At 43.2% G+C, this 17,816-nt stretch overlaps 1 protein-coding gene across 5 annotated transcripts in view; it reads left to right on the forward strand.

Annotated features, from left to right (window-relative positions):
- blnk (B cell linker) overlaps window positions 1–17,816 on the forward strand; it is a 220,857-nt gene that overhangs the window by 183,848 nt on the left and 19,193 nt on the right. For all 5 annotated transcript variants that reach the window (XM_078412878.1, XM_078412882.1, XM_078412880.1 and 2 more), the window contains 6 exons: window positions 1,006–1,107; window positions 3,719–3,761; window positions 7,917–7,962; window positions 9,834–9,900; window positions 13,276–13,306; window positions 16,842–16,869. In XM_078412878.1, the coding sequence (XP_078269004.1) occupies window positions 1,006–1,107; window positions 3,719–3,761; window positions 7,917–7,962; window positions 9,834–9,900; window positions 13,276–13,306; window positions 16,842–16,869 (317 nt within the window). The remainder of the gene's footprint in view (window positions 1–1,005; window positions 1,108–3,718; window positions 3,762–7,916; window positions 7,963–9,833; window positions 9,901–13,275; window positions 13,307–16,841; window positions 16,870–17,816) is intronic.

A 17,816-nucleotide genomic window follows, 5' to 3' on the forward strand; every position in this document is an offset into this window, starting at 1 on the left:
GAGCCATTTGATTGGCAACTTTGTACAACCTGATCCCTGCTTTGATTCTGCAGCTCAGCTCTTGTACGCCTCTCCCCAATGCTCCGACCAGTCGTGGGGGAGAGGGCAGAGTTGTGTTGTGTTGGAGGGCAGATGTCCATCCTGCACTTTCCCAAGCATTTCTCCAAATTGTTCACCTTACCGCCTAAACTGCAGGAAAATGAAGCAGGAATGTTGGAAATGCCCACTCTCTTTTGGAGGATAATTTGCTTTTGCCCGTCGTCTCTTTTTTGGAGAAATTTCCAAAAGTCCTGGAATTCCATCCAGTCTAAGAGCCACATTTCCTAAGCAGCGCTGAGAAATTCAACGTTGCCCCCGGGAGTACTTACACGGGCTTGAATCATATGCATCGCCAACTAATTCACAAGATGCTCTCTGCCCAGTCCACCTGGACCTACCTGATCTCCCGGTTGCCAAACACTTTCGCCCCCCCCCCTCCCATTCCCACACTGACCTTTCTGTCCTGGGCCTCCTCCATTGTCAGAGTGAGGCTAAACGCAAATTGGAGGAACAGCACCTCATATTTTGCTAGGGCAGCTTACGCCCCAGTGGTACGACTATCGACATCTCAAACTTCAAGTAGCCTTTGCATCCTCCCTCTCTCCATCCCTCCCCCACCCAGGACAGTCGTACCAGCTTCAAAGTCGTCTAGTTGAATCTCATTGGCTGTAACTCGTTTTCACCTCGACCACAGCTACCAATAGTCTATTCCTTTGTCATCGTTACTTTTTTTGCATCTCTTTCATTCATTTGTTCTGTATCTCACTACATAACCGTCTGTATCTCTGCTTTCCCTTTCCCCTTACCCTCAGCCTGAAGAAGGGTCTTGGCCCGAAAAGTCACCTATTCCTTCTCTCCAGAGATGCTGCCTGACCCGCTGAGTTACTCCAGCTTTTTGTGTCTATTCTCTCCACTTATATTTATCTTAAAATTCTAATCAGACAAATGTTTTTCTTCTGTTTGAAGACCGAAGCCACAACTTCCTAAACCTGGGTCTTCAGGAACAGGGAGTCCAACTTCACTCGCTCGCTTTCTTCCCAAAGTGCCCATTACACCAGAACTACTCAGGTACCTTTTTTGTGAATACTTTGTTTGCATAAATACTCAGATGGCTTATGTGGGAAGTAGCTGTGTATCAGTTAGCAATGACTAGCGTGCAACCTTTAGAAACAAATTAATCAGAAACGATACGCGAACAGGAAATCAGCAGAGGAAATACCAAAGACATTCGGACGTAGAAATAACAGACGTAGACATAAATTGAATAGCCTGCAACTGAATTGAACAAATTGCCAGGTAGATGCTGGGAATGGTGTGGGTGGGAGGGAGTTTCATGCTGTGTGTCAATGTTAGTAGTGGGACGGGGGTGGGAGAAGAGGGGGGCAAACTGAAACGTAGGATGTGCAGAGCTAGGTACGTGTGCACAGGATACACATGGGTTGATCAGTAGAGGGCCAGATGGCCAAATGCCTTAGATTGTCTTTCTTTGTTTTTAGTCGTAGACCAAAGCAGCATGCAAATGAGCCCTTTATCAATGATGTCCAAGTTTCTCAACCGAGCCAGGCCTCCTTGTCTGGGCAATGCCCTTCTCCCTCCAAACCTTTCCTATCCATGTACCTCTCCAGGTATCTTTTAAATATTGTTGTATTTGCTTCCACCACTTCTTTTGACAGCTTATTCCATGTACACACCAGCCAATGTGTGCAAAAGCTATTCTTCGAGTCCCTTTTAAATCCTCCCCCTCTCACCTTAAACCTATGACCTCCAGTTGTTGACTCCAATACCCCAGGAAAAAAGACTGTGTTTATTTGCCTTATCTATGGCCCTCATAATTTTATATCTTAATGAAAGCGGAGTCAAGGGGTATGCGGAGAAGGCAGGAACGGGGTACTGATTGTGGATGATCAGCCATGATCCCATTGAATGGCAGTACCGGCTCAAAGGGCCGAATGGCCTACTCCTGCACCTATTGTCTATATACCTTTCTCAGGTCACCCTTCAGCTTCCATGGGAATGTCCCTGTTCATCCAGCCTCTCCTTAAAATTGAAACCCTCGGGTAAATCCTTTTTGCACTCTATAGTTTAATGGAATAAAATTCCCAGAATTTCATGTTAAATTGCTTTCATTGAAAGTCAACATTGCTGATTCCCCTTCAAATCTTGATTAAATGAGTTGAAAGAATTTAACAAGGTTTGTGTTTGTATAATGACAAAAATACAGTCGTGAACGGATTATAATATACAAAAAAATTATTAACCAATTTGGTCTTATTCTTTATCCATAAATACTGAGCAGTTTCCAATGCTATTGTATCCGCTGCTTCAGATGTCAACTTATTTACATCGGCGAGACCAAACGCAGGCTCGGCGATCGCTTCGCTCAACACCTGCGCTCGGTCCGCATTGGCCAATCTAATCTCTCGGTAGCCGAGCACTTCAACTCCCCCTCCCATTCCCAGTCTGACCTTTCTGTCATGGGCCTCCTCCAGTGCCATAGTGAGGCCCACCGGAAATTGGAGGAACAGCACCTCATATTTCGCCTGGGCAGCTTGCAGCCCAGCGGTATCAACATCGACTTCTCCAACTTTAGATAGTTCCTCTGTCCCTCTCTTCCCCTCCCCCTTCCCAGATCTTCCTCTATCTTCCTGTCTCCACCTATATCCTTCCTTTGTCTCGCCCCCCTAACATCAGTCTGAAGAAGGGTCTCGACCCGAAACGTCGCCCATTCCTTCTCTCCTGAGATGCTGCCTGACCTGCTGAGTTACTCCAGCATTTTGTGAATAAATACCTTCGATTTGTACCAGCATCTGCAGTTGTTTTCTTATGTTTCCAATGCAGGTCACTAAGAAACAAGTCAAAAATACAAAACTGGTGTTAATTTTTCCTCCATGGTATCAGATGGCAATTTTATTCGGTAGAAAACCCTGCTGGTGTAAACATTTAAAATCAGTAGACAAAGGAACTTAATATTCATGAAGAAAATTCAAAAGGAAATGGTATTTTGAAATTGTGGTGACTTATATAGTCAGTGTGAAAGAAGTATAATTCCTTCTTTGACCTGAAAGTGTCTGACAACACTAGATATTGATCATCAAAAACTGTCCCATATCCAGCATATGGCTTCAGGCATGAGAAATCATATAAGCCTAAGCAGCTAACTTTATTATCCCTGATAACCCTTTTACCAAGTGAAAAGATAAAGCTCTTTCTTTCAACGGTAGATAATTCTTAGTGTTTCACCTATACCAGCAGTAATAACATCAATCTTAATCTACGAGGAGAGTCCAGGACTAGAGACCATAGCCTCAGAATAAAAGGACGCACTTTTAAAAAGGAGATGAGGAGGAATTTCTTTAGTCAGAGGGTGGTGAATCTGTGGAATTCATTGCCACAGACGGCTGAAGAGGCCAAGCAAATGAATATTTTTAAGACGGAGATTGACATATTCTTGATTTGTATGGGTGTCAGGGGTTATGGGGAGAAGGCAAGACAATTGATGTTGAGAGAATAAGATAGATCGGCCAGGTTGAATGGCGGTGTAGACTTGATGGGCTGAATGACCTAATAACTTATGAACTCATCCTTGTATCACCTTAAACATTGATTGCAGGGCAGGTTGTGAATACTTTAACACTACACATTTATTTGTTCGTCAACATATGTGGGTTTTTTTTTCCAGAAGAGAGTCACCACTGAACAGAAAATCACCCTCTTTGAAAACTGTAAGTTTCAAAGTTTTAAGAAAAAAAAATTATTTAATCTTTCCCTCTGAAGCAGCTTTAAAATGGAACCAGGATAAAGCATGAGTAAATGATGAAGTAGAACATGAAGCAATTCTGTTGAACAATAGTGCGATCATAAAGCACACAAAATCTCATTCCTGATCTCAATGCAGATCCATATAAAATTCTTAATTATAATCACAGTATCATGTGCAAGCCCTTTCGGCCCAGCTGTTTCATTGCTAATCCCACTTGCCTACAGCACGCCTCTATCCCTCTATACCATTTGTATCTAATTACCTCACCAAATGCCTTTTAAACATTGTGATCGTATTTGCCTCCACAATTTCTCTGGCAACATTCCAGAAAACGACCAGCATCTGCATGAAAAACCTCCCCCAAATCTCCCTTAAATTTCTCCCTTGTCATCTTTTTGTTTGTATTTATTGTTGTATTTATCATACAATACGACACAATAGAACTTTATTTATCCCAGGTGGGAAATTAACCATTACTCCATGTGTCCTATTTATTCAATGACCTTGATGTGAACTAGACTAGGTCCTGGGGTGGCACAGTGACGTAGCGGTAGAGCTGCTGCCTTACAGCGCCAGAGACCCGGTTCGATCCTGACTACAGGTGCTGTCAGGTATGGAGTTTGTATGTTCTCCCTGTGACCGTGTGGGTTTTCTCTGGGTACCCCTTGTTCCTCCGACACTCCAGGTTTGTTGGCTAATTGTAAATTGTCCCTCATGCTTCGATTAGTGCTAGTGTTCGGGCTGATCGCTGGTCGGCAGGTACTCAATGGGCCGAAAAGCCTGCTTATCTGCTGTGTCTCCAAACTCTAAACTCTAAAGTCTAAAGACTTTCATTGCACTCTGGTGTAAATGTCAATAGACTAATCTGGAATTTAAACCTGAAAACTCTTCCCTCTAGTTCTAGACTGGGAAAAAGATTCTGGCCATCTTTCCAACTATGTCCTTCATAATTTGATAATCCTCTAAGGTCACCCTACAACCTTGTATGTTCCATTGAGAATAAACCCAGCCTATCTAATCTCTCTTTATATCTACACCCCTGTGCATATTAATTGAATTAAGCATTAATTAAACTCAGATTAAACAAGTCAACATTCATGTTGCAGGACTACCTTTCATTCCTTATCATCCTACCATTATGTCTTTAGTACGTTATATGTCCACCACGTTTCTTTATCAAGTCTTTGTTGTGATTTGGCATGGAATCGACCAGATTCAGTCAGTTTCTGGGGATTTTTTTCATCGCAATACCACGGCTGAATTATGGCCTCAATGAACTTCTGTCTTGTGCTACAGTCCTTTCCATTCAGTCTCTCCATGACAATTGACCACATCTTCTCAATTGGATTCAGGTCAGGAGAGTTGCCAGGCAAGTCCATGGGGATATCCCCTTTTGCTGGGGAAAAAAGTGTCACTGTCTTCGATGTGTGGCATGGTGCAACGTCTTGTTGGAATATCCCGGATCCATCTGGAAAAGTCTTGCTCTCAACGTTATTCATGTTATTTCCGACCCTGTAGCTCCACGCTATAAATGGCTCGATTGTAATCATGTATTCACAAAATGCTGGAGTAACTCAGCAGGTCAGGCAGCATCTCGGGAGAGAAGGAATGGGTGACGTTTCGGGTCGAGACCCTTCTTCAGACTGATGTCAGGGGGCTTATTGATTGTAATCATGTATTGTCTTTCCGCTGACTGGTTAACACGCAACAAAAGACTTTCACGCGACAATAAACTAAACTAAAGTCTGAAGAAGGATCTCGACCCAAAACGTCACCCATTCCATCTCTCCAGAGATGCTGCCTGTCCTGCTGTGTTACTCCAGCATTTTGTGTCTATCTCAAGTCTTTGCCATCTCCGGCACCACTCCTCTGCAATACATCGATATATTGCCGCGATCCCATCATTCTGCAACAGGGGCCAATGGATCAACACCGTTATAGCCAGAACAACTCCAGAACATCATCTTTCCAGGGCGTTTGACAAACTGGTCAATGTGGCATTTTCTCACCAGATCTCTGAACATGTTGGCCTTGATCCAGGAAATGGTTTTCGTCGCTGAATAACGCCTTTCTCCTGTCCTCATACGAGCAATCTTTATATTTTAAGGCCCACTGGTATAGTTTTTTGCTTCAGCGCAGCAGTTAGGAGTTGTTTTTCCACAGATCTTCTGGCTGTACAACTGTCTTCAATAAGGCATCAGCTCACGATGCTGGAGCTTATTGAGGCTCCTGCTGCCCCCAAATCTTTATTCCGGGCATCTCTTATTTTCCTGGGATCTTTCCGATTCAGCACGGCCTCAACTCATCTCATGGGAGGAGTTGTCCATTTGCAGCCGCACCTCCCAGTCCTCCTGGGTGATAGTGATCTGGTTTTGAACCCTTGCCTAACAATTCTGGATGCAGAAGCCGGGCTCAAACCTACCAACTTTGTGATCTCTCGCTTGACCTCAAGCAGCGTTGAGGCAAGGTTATGATCTTTGCTCGCCTCCTTGCAGTGATATCCATTTTGTGAATTGCTTGACATCCATGTTGTGGATTTTTACACCCCACTGGCCTGATGCAATCTTGTATCATGCATCCAACGAGAGGGAGGTTTCACAGAAATCCTTGGACATGAACACCCGCAGAACGGAAAATGACCAGAAGAACTTTTTCAGAGAGATTTGGTGTTGGAATAAATTTGCACAAGAATGGCCAACCCTCAATTCCAGGCAACATCCTGACGAGTGAATTCTGAATTCTTCGTGTTGCTACCAACACACAATAGTCCAACCTCAGTCTAACTAATGTTAATTATGGTTGCCAGACTGTGTTCCAACTCTTAAATCAATGCCTCAGCCAATTAAGGCAAGCTTACCACATATATTCACCCAGTGCTTTTTAATGATGCTACGTACCGGGCACAGGGTAAATTGTCTCTAAATTATTTAGTGCCTATTTTAATAATGCATTTACTTTTTAATTTGATGTGTTGATTTAATACTTTTTAGCTTTAAGTTTATTAAAGTAGCAGGAGATTGGTCAGAAAATCAAAATAGAAGAGGGAAGTTTATTGAAGGGGAAAAATGTTGCTAAATGTAGCTTAATTTTTAATTGACGTGTGCAGACACCTTATCTGTCTGCAAAAAGCACACTATGGATTTGTGACCTCTGCATATCAACTCTCTTCATAAGGTCCGTGGTCGAGACCCTTCTTCAGTCTGAAGAAGGGTCTCGACCCGAAACGACATCTATTCCTTTTCTCCAGAGATGCTGTCTGATCTGCTGAGTTACTCCAGCATTTGTGTCTGTCTTCGGTTTAAACCGCCATCTGCAGTTTCATCCTGTACATGTGACAGAATGAAGCAGCTTTTATTCCTGGTAAAACCGACATCAAATCGGTATCAAGGGGTGGATAGTCCAAAGGTTGGATTCACACCTTGCATAAAGGAACACAGCTGCAGTTTTATGACGGTATTCACTTCTGTATCCTGATACCATGGCAGGAGGGGTTCCTCCAGAGATGCTGTCTGACCCACTGAGTTACTCCAGCATTTTGTGTCTACCTTTGGTTTAAACCAGCATCTGCAGCACCTCCCTACATACGTCATGTCCCTCACATTTAATCTGCGTGTCCCACTAGAATTGCATTTCCCAAAGTACGTCAACCTTGAACTTGTCTGGATTAAACCCCATCTACCACCACTATGCCCAATTTTCCAACTGATCTGTGTCCTGATTAGACAAACTTTTCGCCACCCATGGCTCCCACCAATTCTCATCTTGTCCGCAAACTTTTAAATCTGACCAACTACATTCTCATCCATAACCCCCTGCCTCCTATTCCCAACCAATTTTGGATCCAGTTTGCAAATATGCCTTGAATATCTCACTCCTTCTGGATCTTACCATGTCTAAAGCCTTATTGAAGTCCATGTGAAGCAGGTCTACCATGTTGCCTTCTGAAATGATTTGCATTATTCTCATTACCTGCAAATATTGATGAAGAAAGTAAATATTCCATTTTTTATTTGATCTATGTGGAAACAATTAGCAACATTTTAAAACCAGCAAAATGATTGTATTTACATTAAAATATCTTGACGAAAATAAAAGTGGCCATCTAATATTTTAACAGGAGGATGAAAACGAAGATGAATATGAAGTTTGTGACCGTGAGCCAGGTTAGTAATCATTTTTTTGGTAATTTACTAACCATAGTCAATTTACACACCTTAGCCTGTTTTTCTTTAAATCTTTTTTATTTCTGTAATGAACATCTGAAAAACTATAGGAAAAAAAACTGCAGATGCTGGTTAAAATTGAAGGTAGACACAAAATGCTGGAGTAACTCAGCGGGACAGGCAGCATCTCGAGAGAGAAGGAATGGGTGACGTTTCGGGTCGAGACAGTTCTTCAGACTGACGTCAGGGGAGGGAGCGGGATAAAGATTGAATGTAGTCGGAGACAGGAAGACTAGTGGGAGAACGGGGATGGGGAGGGGATAGAGAGGGAAAGCAGGGACTATCTGAAGTTAGAGAAGTCAATGTTCATGCCGTTGGGGTGTAAACTACCCAAGTGAAATATAAGGTGCTAATCCTCCAATGGTCTGAAAAACCATGCTGAGCTTATCTGTATGTGCAGGTTGCTTAAAATGAAGCTTCATTTATGAAGTATCATGGTGATATCCAGTAAGAGATACCTTGTTAGAAACAGCGTATAAGAAAGATGCACTGACTCTGAACTGGCAGAGAAAGAAACCAACTTAAAATACATATGAATTTATATGATAAAATGCATAGGGCAGTTTATGACATTTTAATGTATTGTAGTGACATGCTGAATGAAGTGCAATGCAAAGATGATTATAAAATAGATGAATTAACCCATCTATTCTTTTATTTCATGTTTTCCTACAATGAGAAGTCATGGACTTATTTCGAAAGTCTGCCACACCACATTCACCCCATTTTAAAAACTAATGGGTGAGAGGAAAAGGAGATTCTGGCCAAAGGGGATGCTGAAATGTTTGGATTTCTCCAAACTATTTATTTACACTCATAGGACGTAGTTCTTGTTCATACACATTATTGAATTATTCTTCAAAGATTATTTTACTCGTTAATAGCAGTAAAGTAGTCATGACTTTTTAAACAATATATTAAATAATGAAAAGTACTTATGGTATTTTTCGCATCAGATTAAATGTACTTATTCTTCAGCCCAGAACATGTAATGAAACATTCATTTAGCTGGACTTTAATAATGTATTAACTACCCAGAGAGGTTTGGTGAAGATTCTGAGGCAACCTGAAGGGAGTTTACTCAAACACACTCATCTTGTTGCAGGCTTTAAAATACTCCGTTACAGTAGGAAATGTTCATGCTCGTCAACTTTAACTTAAGACTTCCGCAAAAAAAAGATAACCAGTTCAGCTTTCAAATAAATTTCCAATACTGCTTCCAATATTATTAATATATTAATAATTAATACATTTATTTTCTCGTGCTGCTGGGCGACTCCGAGAATGTGCATTTTTTATTTTGCTTGAATCAGTCATTTTTTTGTCCCTTTTCACTCGTCTTGAGCAGATGGTTTACTGCAGGGAGGGCTAGAAGCAGTAATGTTTAAAAAAACGCAGGCACGGTCTTCCATTGTGAACCCATGCAACCAGGCTGGATCCTGAAGACTATCGTTAAGATTAATTAGTGGAGAAGAAATGTTTTCAGCTGCATTGTGTGGGATGGTACTGTTTTCCCCAGTTGATGGTTAGATTCAAAGCAGGCAGTCAACAACGCTTTGGAAAAGCTGAATATCATTTTATTTAGAGTTATTCCCACTGGCTAATATTGAGGAGGCAATAAAATATTCAGGAGTTGTGCAGATGGCTTTGGAATCAGGATGTACAGGGGAAAGTATAGATTTTTAACTAAAGAACATTATCTCACAAGGCACACTAAGAAACTTTCAGCTACTTAATAATTTGAACCTTAGTAGCAAATAATACTTTTTAGGCAATACAATTCCTTTTCTTTTCCTGTTTTAACTTCCCAGATAATCCCACAGTTGATTCCAGGATGGCCAATTTACCAGAAATCCCAATACCACCACAAAGGGGACTGTGAGTAAACAGGATTTGAGTATCAGTTTGAATACCCTGATAAAATAGTTCTTTCCGCAGTCATACAAAAGCAAAGCATTGTGTATGCTGGAAATCTGATCTAAGAACAAAGTTGTTGAACTGATTCGGGGTATAATTTTGATGTTTAGCCATTGACCTAAATATTCTATAGGAAGGAACTGAAGATACTGGTTTAAACCAAAGATAGACACAAGAAGCTGGAGTATCTCAGTGGATCAGACAACATCTCTGGAGAAAAGGAATAGGTGACGTTTCGGACTGAATAAGGGTCTCAACTCGAAACGTCACCTATTCCTTTTCTCCAGAGATGCTGCCTGACCTGCTGACTTACTCCAGCTTGTTGTGTCTTTCCTCGACCTACATATTGCATCCATACAAGTTTAGTATTTCTAACTTTGTTGTATATTGTCCTAGGACTTCTACTGTAAATAAGGTTCCAATGTGGAACTGACACAGAAAATGATATGAAGAGTTCATGTGAATGGTCATTAATCTGAAAGGTTAATTTTTTCTCTCTCCATAGAGGCTGCACTTCCACAATTTTGTTCCTTTATTCCTTTTACTTCTAAACTGTAGGCAAAATTAAAATTTCCAAAGAAGTACACAGAACTGCTAACAAATTAAGATGTGTTTATAAAATTAGGCAACACTTTTTAAAGTTGTTGACATTATAAAAATCTGCAAAACGCTGGGAATGTGAAACAAAACAGAAAATAGAGGGACAGACAGTTTTGATAGAAAGAGAAACAGTTGTTCCAGGTCAAAAGCCCTTCATCAGAAGGGTGACACTGTGGTGCAGCGGTAGAGCTACTGCCTTATTGCGCCGGAGACCTGGGTTCGATCCTGACTATGGGTGCTGTCTATGTGGAGTTTGTACGTTCTACCCGTGACCTGCGTGGGGTTTTTTCCGAGATCTTTGGTTTCCTCCCACACTCCAAAGACATACAGGTTTGTAAGTTAATTGGTTTGGTATAATTATAAATTGTCCCTGGGGTGTGTAGGATAGTGTTAATGTGCGTTGATCGCCGGTGGCGTGCAAATCGGTGGGCTGAAGGGCCTGTTTCCTCACTGTATCTCTAAATTAAACTAAACTAAAGATTTTGGAAAGAAAAAAAACAAATTGGTTTTACTTTGCAGAAAAAATGGGTAAGAGATGGAAGGGTGAGGTTGGTGAAGTCACCTGGTTGATGGATAAATGTGTGGAATTGGAGAAGTGATTGATCCCTTAGAAAATGTTACCAGTAGCGGCCCTCAGCAATAACAAGGCAGCCATCTCCAACTGTTTCCAATGAAGCTGATGGTGAGTGTTTGAACTGAAATACAAAACATGACAGAATGTAGTCCATGCACTGTGCAACACACTGGAACACTGCAGAGCTGCACTCTTTGTGCTTTGAACCATTGCGTTGTAAACCTTACTGGAAAAGGCTCAAGGAAGCTCACAGTTCCTGATAACCCATCAACATTTTTTGACAGCCTTTGCCTCTGGAGCATGTAGTTATATTCACTGGATCAAAAGTCGACACAAAATGCTGGAGTAACTCAGCGGGTCAGGCAGCATCTCGGGAGAGAAGGAATAGGTGACGTTTCGGGTCGAGACCCTTCTTCAGACTGGATTAGTTTGGGGCATTGAATATTACAGTCAGGAAGTCATGATGCAGTTTTATAGGACATGTTTGGCCATATTTGGGACATTGTGTGCAGTTCTGACCATCCCAATACAGGAAGGAAGTGGAGGCTTTGGAAATGGAGAAGAAGTGGTCGATCGGAATAACACCTGGATAAGTGGGTATTTGCTACAAGGAGATGTTGGACAGACTTGGATTGTCTTCTCTGATCAGCCAGTGTTTGATGGGAGATCCGATAGAAGTATATACAATTATCAGAGCCATAGACTGAATGAACAGCCCGAACCTTTTCTTAATGATAGAAATATCAAATACAAGAGGACATGTTTTTAAGATGAGAGGGGGAAAGTTTAAAAGTGATGTTTAGTTTAGTTTAGAGAACAGGCCCTTCGGCCCACCAAGTCCGCACAACCAGCGATCCCCGCACATTAACATTATCCTACACACCAGGGACAATTTACAATTATACCAAGCCAATCGACCTACAAACCAGTACGTCTTTAAAGTGTGGGAGGGAACCGAGATCTCAGAGAAAACCCGCGCAGGTCATGGGGAGAACGTACAAACTCCACACAGACAGCACCCATAGTCGGGATCGAACCCGGGTCTCCGGCGCTGTAAGGCAGTAGCTCTTTTTTTTTTCCACAGTAGGTTTTTTTCGTAGATGGTGGTGGGTGCCAGGATCGTGATCTTGGAGGCAGATACATTAGTGCATTTAAGAGACTTTTGGAGAGACAAGTGGATATGCAGGCAATGGTGGAATGTGCAGGCAGATAAGAGTTGGGCGTGGCATCATGTTTGGCACAGATGGTGAGGGCGGAAGGGTCTGTTTGTGTGCTGTATTATTCTGTTTTCTGTCTATTAAACTGGTATGCGATCTCACCATCTGCAAAGCTGACATCTCTAGCATTATATTTAACAGAGAGCATGCAAAAGCAAAAAAAGCAGTTTTCAAGATCCCCCTATAGAGAGAGATGTAAAGCCAATGATTTCAGCATGCTATTTAAAAACATTGTCATAAGCACTAATGCTCTCATATCCACAAGGTAAAACAAGGCTGGGAATTGCAGGCAGTCAAGGTGATGCTTCTGTTTAGGGTTGCCAACTTTCTAACTCCCAAATAAGGGACAAGGTGACGTCACCACCCACGCCCCACGTGATCTCACCCAGCCAGCGGCCACGTGCTTCCGCTCCACCAATGGCGACCGCCCGAACTGGGAGGCGAGTTGCTACGCAACTTCCGTTAGGCGAACACATTTGGCCTCCCTCGCCAAAGACAGTCCGTTAGCCTATACTGCCTGGCCCTACACTGTCCTGGCCTACAGCGTCTCCCAGGCCTACAGTGTCCGGGCCTACAGCATCTCCCAGGCCTACAGTGGCCGGGCCGACAGTGGCCCCCGGGCCTGCAGTGTCCGGGCCTACAGTGGCCCCCGGGCCTAATACAGGACAAGGGCGGTCCCGTACAGGACAAACAAATTTAGCCCAAAATACGGGATGTCCCGGCTAATACGGGACAGTTGGCAAAACTCTACTTCTGTTACTTTAGTGGTATTGTCCTATTGCAAACGAAGTGCCACTCCTAGTTGGAACCACATCATCAGGTCAACCTGCTGATGTGGCCAGAATAGTGTGTGTAAAATACAACAACAAATGAATAAACTAAAAAACAAGGTCAACGTAGAAACTATCTAGAAATTGGTTTCATGCCTTCTCTTGTATTTTCCAGGAAACCAACAAACAGGCCACTCCCAAAAATGGTAAGAAAACATTAGTCACTAGTACAGCTGGACATTAAATGCTGAAGTCTTGAACTATAACTACATTAAAGTCAAAATAATCCCACAGTTCAGTCTATTTAACTATCACACTCTGTGTGAAAAAGTTGCTCCTCACATTCCCATTAAATCTTTCCCTTCTTACCTGAAATCTATGGCCTGCAGATCTTAGTTCCCCTCCCCTGTGACAAGTCTCTGCGTAGTCACCCTATTCACTGTGTACTTGTGAGTACGTGTATATAAACATAGCACAAAAAGTAAGGAAATTTGTGTTTGGTAGATTATTTCTTTGTTGTAACAATGCTTCTTGGCAATAAATCTTATACCGTTGGAAAGCCTGTTTATTTCCCTTTTAAATGGTGCCACATTTGAAAGGAACATGCATTTGTGGGATGAACAGCAGAGCTGAGTATATGGGTTGCGCCCATGAAAATTTTGCCAAATCGTCTCTGCCAATGCCAAACAGCTTATTCTGCTGTTGCTATTGACTCTTGTTTTGAGCTTCTGGTACCCCCAGGTGCTGACAATCAGGTGCCTGATTGGCACCTGATTGGCAGCATCTGTGAGCATGGGCCCTGCTACAGTGGTCAGTAGGTGTCTGCTCCAAGAATCGGCATGCCACGTTTGACTGATCTGGATAGGGCCCGTGCGATAGGGCAACTTCAAGCTGGTGTTCCGCAAAACCAAGTTGCGGCATTATTTGGAGTGAGCCCTAGTACCATCTCCAAAGTGAAGGCCAAGTTCCATATAACGGGGGATGTCAGAGACAGGCCGCGAAGTGGGCGTCCCAAGAAGATGACACCCGAAGAAGACCGTTTCCTCACCCTGTCAGCACTTAGGAACCGTAGGCTGTCTTCTACAGATTTGCAATCACGATTTGCAGGACGATATGGCCGACGGCTCTCTGCCCAGACAATTCGGAACAGACTGCAGGCAGCCAATCTCCGGTCTCATAGGGCTGCCAGGAGGCCTGCCATGACTGCCCTTCACCGTCAGGCCTGTTTGCGCTGGTGTCGGCAACACGTGCACTGGAACCTGAACATGTGGAGGAACGTTATGTTCAGCGATGAGTCCAGATTCTGCCTACGGCAGTTGGATCATAGGGTCAAAGTGTGGAGAAGACGCGGAGAACGCTATGCTGATTGCTGCACCGATAGAGTAATATCTTTTGGTGGAGGCAGTGTGATGGTGTGGGGCAGCATCTCCCTCACTGGAAAAACGAGGCTTGTCATCATTGGAGGCAATCTCAATGCAGAGAGATATCGAGATGTGATTCTGCAACCAGCGGCAATCCCATATCTCCACAGTCTGGGACCAAACTCTATCCTCCAAGATGACAATGCTCGCCCCCACAGAGCAGGGTTTCTCAGAGACTACCTCCAGAATTTGGGAGTGGAGAGGATGGAATAGCCTGCCAGCAGTCCTGACCTCAACCCCATTGAACACTTGTGGGATCAGCTTGGGTGTGCTGTTCGTGCCAGAGTGACCAACACAACCACGTTGGCTGACTTGCGACAAATGCTGGTTGAAGAATGGGATGCCATCCCACAACAGTGTGTGACCAGGCTGGTGACCAGCATGAGGAGGAGGTGCCAGGCTGTTGTGGCTGTGTATGGTTCTTCCACACGCTACTGAGGCTCCTGTTTATTAAATGAATAAATTGTTAAATTGCCAATATGTCTTGTTTCTTCAGACTTCAATCATCCAATCCACCAAACAACACCGAACAAGAGTCAATGGCAGAATAAGCTGTTTGGCATTGGCAGAGAAGATTTGGCAGATTTTTCATGGGCGCAACCCACATACTCAGCTCTGCTGCTCATCCCACAAATGCATGTTCCTTACAAATGTGGCACCATTTAAAAGGGAAATAAACAGGCTTTCCAACGGTATAAGATTTATTGCCAAGAAGCATTGTTACAACAAAGAAATAATCTACCAAACACAAATTTCCTTACTTTTTGTGCTATGTTTTTATATACACACTGAACTTTTTTTTCTCTCTGGTTTATCATATTGTTTACAGTGTACTATGTTTACATGGTCTGTTGTGCTGCAGCAAGTAAGAATGTCATTGTTCTATCTGGGACACTTGACAATAAAACACTCTCGACTCTTGACTCTATTCTCCTCATGATTCAATACAACTCGCCCCTCAGCCTCCTGCTCTCCACGGAATAAAGAACCAGCCTACCCAATCTCTCCTTCCAGCTCAGGCCCTCAGGTCCTGGCAACATCCTCATAAATCTTCAATGCACTCTCTGAATTTAGTTCATTGTCAAGTTTTTGTATGTTTCTGAGCACATGAGACATTCAGAGATATTTGACACCCCGCACTTTTGAAAGACAGCAAAGCTGGGACAGGACTCTACCAATTGTCAACGTTGTTAGGAATGCCTCAAGGTTTAGGCTCCTGCTGTAGGGAGCATGTAGTTTCAGTTTTAGTTCAGTTTAGTTTATTGTCAAATGTACCGAGGTACAGTGAAAAGCTTTTGTTGCGTGCTATCCAGACATCAGAAAGACAATACATGATTACAATCAAGCCATTTACAATATACATCAATCAGCCAAAACATTATGTCCTGATGAGCCAAAACATTATGACCACCTGCCTAATATGCACCTGCCTAATGAACGGTCTGAAGAAGGGTCTCGACCCGAAACGTCACCCATTCCTTCTCTCCCGAGATGCTGCCTGACCTGCTGAGTTACTCCAGCATTTTGTGAATAAATCGATTTGTACCAGCATCTGCAGTTATTTTCTTATACTGCGATGCACTGTGTATTGTGACACATTCCTCCAATGCCCACTATTAAAATCTTCTGTGACTTGTGCCACAGTAGACCTTCTGTCGGTTCGGACCAGACGGGATAGCCTTCGTTGCCCTCGCGCATCGATGAGCCTTGGGCGCCCAATACCCGGTCGCCGGTTTGTGGTTTGTCCCTCCTCGGACCACTGTCGGTAGGTACTCACCACTGCTGACCGGGAGCACCCCACAAGCCTTGCCGTTTCAGAGATCCTCTGACCCAGTCATCTGGCCATAACAATTTGGCCCTTCTCAAAGTCACCCAGGTCTTTACTCCTGCCCATTTCCGCTGCATCCAACACATCAACTTCAAGAACTGACTGTTCACTTGCTGCCTAATATATCCCACCCCTTGACAGGTGCCATTGTAACAAGATAATCAATGTTATTCACTTCGCCTGCCAGTGGTCATAGTGTTTTGGCTGATCGGTGTATAGATACATGATAAGCGAATATCGTTTAGGAGAACCCAGCAAAGTCCGATCGAGGATAGTCCGAGGGTCACCAAAAAGAGAGATGCTAATTCAGCACTGCTCTCTGTAGGATTCCAATCACACTCTACATATTACCAGGCAGTAGCATCCATTATAATTATTTCATCATGATTCACAACCTATCATTTATTTCTGTAATTTGAACATTTCACTCCCTTTCCATCTGGCTCCATCTGTTTTTGATTTTTACATTCATCTTTTTTCAATCTGATGCAGAGAACAAGGGAGCAGCCTCACATTGACGGTAAGAATGATTTTAACTATTTTAACACAACTTCCTAGTGCATCTGGTAATCCGAGACTTTTAAAGATTTTCACTTTATTCAACTGCTTGAAATGTTGCTCGTTAAATATGAAATTGTGTTCTGAGATTAGATATTCCCCCCCAAAAAATAAAACCAGTGCTCAAATATTCAAAGGAATAATCACACACACACACAGTGTTACCACACAAAGAAAATATTCTGCCAACACCATTCTAAATCAACAGTTACTCCCACCTAAATGCCTTTCGTTGGAATCTTTTCATATTTTCACAAATAAAATTCTCTACAACAGTATATTGATAAGTTGAGTGAGGAGGTAAGAATTTGGCTGATTAAGTTTAATGTGGAAAAGTGTGACTTTGGTAAGTAGAATGTAAAGGCAAATTATTAGCTGAATGCAGAAAGATTGCAGATAAGCAAAATACTTAGGGATAGAGTCATACAGTGTGGAAACAGGCCCTTCAGCCCTACATGCCCACACTGATCAACATGTCCCATCTACATTGTCCCACCTGTCTGCATTTGGCCCATATCCCTCCAATCCTACCCTATTTATGTGTCTGTCTAAATGTTTCTTTAACGTTGCAATAGTACCTGCCTCAACTACTTCCCGCGACAGCTCGTTCCATACACTCACCACCCTTTGTGTGAAAAGGTCACTCCTCAGTAGAGTTGCCAACTTTCTCACTCCCAAATAAGGGACAAAGAGTGACGTCACCGCCCCTGGCCCCACGTGACCTCACCCCAGCCAGCGGCCACGTGCTCCCACTCCACCAATGGTGGCCTCCCGGGCCGGGAGGCGGGTTCCTACGCAACCTCCGTTAGGCAGCGCCCGGGCCACCGGGCCTACACTGTCAGGGCCTACAGCGGCCCCCGGGCCTACACTGTCCGGGCCTACAGTGTCTGGGCCTACAGTGTCCGGGCA

The sequence above is a fragment of the Rhinoraja longicauda genome, chromosome 16 (assembly GCF_053455715.1).
Source record: "Rhinoraja longicauda isolate Sanriku21f chromosome 16, sRhiLon1.1, whole genome shotgun sequence".
Classification (NCBI taxonomy): Eukaryota; Metazoa; Chordata; class Chondrichthyes; order Rajiformes; family Arhynchobatidae; genus Rhinoraja; species Rhinoraja longicauda.